Consider the following 6,300-nt stretch of genomic DNA (forward strand, 5'->3'; position numbering starts at 1 on the left):
GAGCTTAATAAATATTATTACTATTATCATTAATATGATGACTATTAAAACTATTATTATTATTATTACTAAGTTCTGAAGAGAATGCCCAGGTGGGAATTAGAAATGGTCCCTCTTTCTTAGGGGGCTCAATACACTATTAAAATATAGTGTACACACACACACACACACACAAAAGGATATATTTAATAATATATCAAGCATATGTATACATATCAGCAAATATAATCTATATCCATACTATGTGTCTCTATTATCGAATATACTTTCTTTTTCGTTTTAATAGTTTATCCCGGGATTTTTTTTCTACTTCCATTTGATCCTTGTGCTTTCTACTGTAACCATTATTTGAAAATAAGTTGCTGTTTATCTCTCCTCATTTGACCGTAAGCTCCTTGCAGGCAAGGAAGGTGCATTTGGCTTCTGTGGTCCTTGTCCGCGGCTTAATTCAGTGAGCTGCCCTGAGTAGTATCAGCCTTTCTGGGTGAGTGTTGAATAATCGTCCCTGTGGACCACGGGCTAAAGTTTGTATTTGGAGCAGGTGTCCCACATGTCTTTAATGATGCCTGCATTAATTGCATCACACCCTTAAGATCATCTCTGATTAAAAGGCCAGTTTGCACCACCACCATTAGTCACAGGAGTGGCAATATTCCCACTGCTGAACCTTTAACTATCCTTGGGAATAGATGGGAACAAATGTCTGATTCCACCTCATAAATGGAGAATTTCTAAATCGACACAGTCGAAGAGTGGAAAACAAAAAGCATAGGTGAGGATACATTCCTTTTTATTTGTTAGCTTAAAATGACCTCCAACACGTCTATGATCGCAGAGAAGTCCATTTAATGTAGTGAATAAACAAAAGGATTTGTTCATTTCTTTTGGGAAGAGTGTTTTAACTGATGTCTTGTAAAATCCTTTAACATATATTATCACCATTCAGCATCTGAAAATGACAGACATTAAAATGTATTTTAGAGACCTAAGTGAAAGATCTAGTTTCCATTTGAATGAATGTAAACTGTTTTTTGGATTATGATATTATTATATTGAGAAAGAAATCTGTCAAGCTTGATTGTAATCTGTAACACAACTATTATTAAGCTTAGCATTACTAATGAGAAAAATTATTTTATTCTCCTGTCATTTGTTTCTGCTACTTTTATTTATGAAATTTTTGATTTAAAGGCCAAAGCAATTAACATAGACCTGCCCCTAAAGAAAACGAGGGTAAACTTAAACCTTCCAAACCTTGCTTAAAAGCAGTGAAAAGCCTTCAAATAAGAATTAATCCAATTGTTGTTTAAGGGTGCTGGTTCCCTTCACACATCTTGAGAATTTGAATTTGGGGAGGAAGAGATTAAATTTATTTCCAGTGCCTTTTCAGGTGAGGTGAGGCTAAGAATGAAAGTGGATGAGCAAAGAATGTTTGCTACTGCTTTATATGAATTGCCTGCATGCTCTCTTTTATCTACTGCAGGTATTTGTGACTTCATGAGTATTAGCCCATGGGGGCTTCGTGGGTTTGGGGCATTTTAACTTTCACACTGATTTTCTCTTACACTTTTCCCGGAAGGATTTCTGAATATTGTCCAGTCAGGAATATATCACCTTGTCAAGAAGAAGGTTGGTAAAGCGACTCTTAAAGGCAGGGCCCTTCGAAACACTATTAAGTGTCCTAACAAACATTTTGCTTAAAAATAAGAAAATGATAATAATATAATTTTTCTAGGACAATCCGTTTTAGTAAACATAGGAATGAGCTGCTACTAAATGTGACAGTGTGTACTTTTCCTATGAGATGCTATTTGTATTTTCCTATTTCATCCATGTCCAGTAATAAGTCATTATCCCAGGGAACGGTAAAATTCTGCTCTTGTTGATTTCACAGTAGAGAAGCAGTGTGGTGTAGTGGAAAGAGCACAGGCCTGCTTGTCGGCAGACCTGGGTTCTAATCCCAGCTCCACCACATATCTGCTGTGTGATGTTAAGCTAGTGACTTTATTTTTCCATGCCTCAGTTTCCTCCTGTGAAAAATAGGGATTTGATACCGATGTTCGTCAGAGAAGCAGCATGGCTGAGTGGGAAGAGCTTGGGCTTTGGAGTCAGAGGTCATGGGTTCTAATCCCAGCTCCACTGCTTGTCAGCTGTGTGACTTTGGGCAAGTCACTTTACATCTCTGGGCCTCAGTTCCCTCATCTGTAAAATGGGGATTAAGATTGTGAGCCCCCCATGGGACAACTGGATCACCTGGTAACCTACCCTGCCCTTAGAACACTGCTTGGAACATAGTAAACACTTAATAAATGCCATTATTATTATTATTATTAGACTCTGAGCCCCATGTGGGACCTGATTAACTTTTATGTTGTGTTTTCTTATGCGGTCAAGTCACCTCCAACCCATTGGGTCGTCAAGGACACATCTCTTTCAGAACGCCCCACCTCCATCTGCAATCGTCCTGGCAGTGTTTCCACAGAGTTTTCTTGGGAAAAATACGGGAGTGATTCACCATTGCCTCCTTCCACGCAGTAAACTCAAATTGCCACCTTCACATCTCTCCCATGCTGCTGCTGCCCTGCACGGGTGAGTTGGTTGAGTTCCTTGGCCAATAGTCAGCATTTAACAATTGCCACAGTTATTATCAGTGCTATTTCCCAGAACTACTTTGCTGAATCTGGGCTATTTGATAGAGACCGGGCTTGGGAATAGAAAGGTCCTGGGTTCTAGTCTTGCCTCCTCCACTTGTCTGCTGTGCGACCTTGGGCAAATCACTTCACTTCTCTGTGCCTCAGTTACTTCATCTGTCAAATGGGGATCGAAACTGGGAACTCCACATGGGACAGGGACTGTGTCCAACTTGGTTTGCTTGTATCAACCCCAGTGCCGAGTACAGTGCCTGGCACATAGTGAGTGCTTAACAATTACTATAATAATATCATTATTATTATTATTGTTGTTACAATGAACTTGATCCCACCAACAGTCTGTCCTTATTCTGAGGAAGTTTCTATCATTCTGATTAACAGCAAATCCTGAATAGGCAGTTTTTATAATTAATTAATGCACTAATTAAGCACTTGTTATGGGTTAGTCACTGGGGTCGTTATAAACTGTGCAGTTCCCTGTGATGAGAAAAGGCAGTAGCTTTCAAAGAGTCTGTAATATCCGTAATGTGAAATTGGAAGACGAAAACCTGGCTACCTGCCTGAATCTCCTTTTACCTGGCAGCTCATTTTTTTTTAAATGAAATTTCTTAAGCGCTTAATATGAGCCAAACCCTGTTCTAAGCACTGGGATCAATAAAAGCTAATCAGGTTGGACACAGTTCCCATCCCACATGGGGCTCACAGTTTTAATCCCTTAATTCAGAAGGTTTTTTTAGAATGTGAATGTAGTATTTCCAAGTCTATAATTGAAAATAATCCAGATAGATTTGTGAGCCTAAAACATTCCATTTTGAACCAAAAAAATTTTAAGTACAATTATCTAAAAAAAATGTGTTTATAAACTCAAGAACTATGCTTATGATGGACAAGAGAATACCATCCTGTGTAATAGAAAGTGACACTCTTGCTATTATTTGATTTTTGTGGATTTTCAACCATTAGTAATGCTTATTCCTGATACATTTAAAAACAAGGTGGACTCTTCTTGAAAAAATACAATATTTTGCCGGGGAATTTGAAATAAAATAGTGCAGGGAATTTATTATGGATGACCCATGTCCCTGGAATTTCTTGTTTGTTTGACAGAAGTCAAATCAATCAATGGTATATATTGAACAATTACTGTGTGCTGAGCACTATACTAAGTGCTTGGGAGAGTACAGTATAGCAGAGTTGGTAGGCATGTGCCCTGACCACAGCAGGCTTATATCTGACTTTTTAGAACACAAAGCAAGACCTTCCCTGGGGATCTAGTCTGTCCAAGTCTTAAGAAGCAGCGTGGTTCAGTGGAAAGAGCCCCGCTTGGGAATCAGAGATCATGGGTCAATCAATCAATCAATCAATCAATCATATTTATTGAGTGCTTACTGTGTGCAGAGCACTGTACTAAGCACTTGGGAAGTACAAGTTGGCAACATATAGAGACAGTCCCTACCCAACAGTGGGCTCACCCGTCACTTTTCAGTTGTGTGACTTTGGGCCAGTCACTTTACTTGTCTGTGCCTCAGTTACCTTATATGTAAAATGGGGATGAAGACGGTGAGCCCCACCTGGGACAAGCTGATTACCTTGCATCCTCTACAGTGCTCAGAACAGTGTTTGGCACTTACTGAGGGTTTAACAAATACCATCATCGTTCATTCATTCATTCATTCAATCAATCATATTTTTTGAGCACTTACTCTGTGCAGAGCACTGTACTAATCACTTGGGAAGTACAATCATCATCCAAGTCAGTGAGTAAGAAGAGTACTCGCTGAGGTTGATTCATTATAAATGATCTTAAATTTTAATAGATTTTACATACTTGAATTTTGTGTGCCTTCGACTTGATGAGTATGTCACAATGCCCATGTACTTCATTCATTCATACACTCAGTCATATTTATTGAGTGCTCACTGTGTGCAGAGCACTGTACAATCACTTGGGAAGTACAAATCAGCAATATATAGAGACAGTGCCTACCCAACAATGGGCTCACAGTCTAGAAGGGGGAAACCAATGGTAATAAATTGAATTACAAAAATGTATTCTTCATAAAAAAACGTGGTGAATTAATCATAACAACAAACTAATAATAATAATGATAACTGAATTTGTATTCACAAAGTGCTCAAAAAAGGGGTGCATTCTCATACAATCATTCTATAAGTATGGCTGAACCTTAGGCTTTTTCACTTGAACTGCATATGAATTTTGAATTAGGGGTATAACATTTTAAAATGGAAAAAAAGGTCACCTTGAATCACAGCCATTGTTTTTGTTTCACTTGTGAAACACAGATTATCTACCTATAGCACAAGACAAGCTGTTCTTTGTGGACACCTTTCTTCTGCTTCCTAGAAACCTCCAAACAAAATGGTAGCCCCGAACCAGACGATGGTGACAGAGTTCATCTTACAGGGTTTCACCGAAAACCCTCGGCTTCAGGCTCTCTTCTTTAGCCTCCTCCTGCTTCTCTTCATAATGGCTCTTGCGGGAAATGCCCTTATCATCGCTGCCATCCACGTGAGCAACGGACTCCACCTGCCCATGTATTTCTTCCTGGCCAACCTGGCCATTCTTGATATCATCTGCACTTCATCAATTCTGCCCAAAGTTCTGGAGAACCTGATCTCGGTGAAGAAAACCATCTCCTATGGTGGCTGCATGAATCAGATGTTCTTCTTTACTTGGTCCCTGAGTTCGGAGCTGGTACTCTTCACGGCGATGGCCTACGACCGCTATATGGCTATTTGCCAGCCTTTGCACTACAGCAAGATGATGAGCAAGACAGTGTGTGTTGGGTTGGCTGCCTTCGTGTGGAGTAGTGGCGGGCTGAACTCTTTAACCCTCACGAGTCTGGTCCTCACACTATCCTTCTGTGGACCCAATTTCATCCCTCACTTCTTTTGCGAAATCCCCCCCGTACTGCTGCTTTCTTGTACCCCAACCTACTGGATCAACATCCTGTCCATCACGGCAGATATGTTCCTGGCCGGCCTGAATTTCTTCCTCACCATAGTGTCCTACAGCTTCATCATAGCCAGCATCATGAAGATCCGCACCAGGGAGGGAAAGAAGAGAGCTTTCTCCACCTGCTCCTCCCATCTCACCGTGGTGACCCTGTATTACTCCACCGTGCTTTATACTTATATCCTTCCAGTTCTGGGGACCTTGGGATCTATGGACAAATTGGTGTCTGTACTGTACACTGTTTTGACTCCGACTCTGAACCCCCTCATTTACACACTGAGAAATAAAGATGTCAAAGTGGCACTAAAGAAACTCTTCCCATTTCCACTGCCGTAGCTGGTGCAACGGACTGTGCGACAAACTGGCTCTGTCACTTGCCTATCTTCTGACCTTGGGCAATTCATTTAACTTCTCTGTGACTCAGTCTCCTCGTCTGTAAGCATAGGGATTAAATACTTGCTTTCTTGCTTACTTAGACTCTGAGCCCCAAATGGGGCAGGAAGTGTGTCTGATCTGCTAATATTGTATCTACCCTAGCCCTTAGCAAAGTGCTTGGCACATAGTAAAGGTTTAACAAATACTATTATTATTATTGTTATGAATGTTATAAAGGAAAGCATCAAAGTCTTCTGATCGAAAGAGAATATTCCTTTTTAATTTATTGTAGTTCCC

At 40.2% G+C, this 6,300-nt stretch overlaps 1 protein-coding gene across 1 annotated transcript; it reads left to right on the forward strand.

Annotated features, from left to right (window-relative positions):
- Positions 1 to 5,031: 5,031 nt before the first annotated feature.
- Positions 5,032 to 5,964, forward strand: LOC119925226 (olfactory receptor 13A1-like). Its single transcript, XM_038743328.1, has one exon. The coding sequence runs from the start codon at positions 5,032 to 5,034 to the stop codon at positions 5,962 to 5,964; it is 933 nt and encodes a 310-aa protein (XP_038599256.1).
- Positions 5,965 to 6,300: the final 336 nt, after the last annotated feature.

Source organism: Tachyglossus aculeatus, chromosome 3 (assembly GCF_015852505.1).
Source record: "Tachyglossus aculeatus isolate mTacAcu1 chromosome 3, mTacAcu1.pri, whole genome shotgun sequence".
NCBI classification, from domain to species: Eukaryota; Metazoa; Chordata; class Mammalia; order Monotremata; family Tachyglossidae; genus Tachyglossus; species Tachyglossus aculeatus.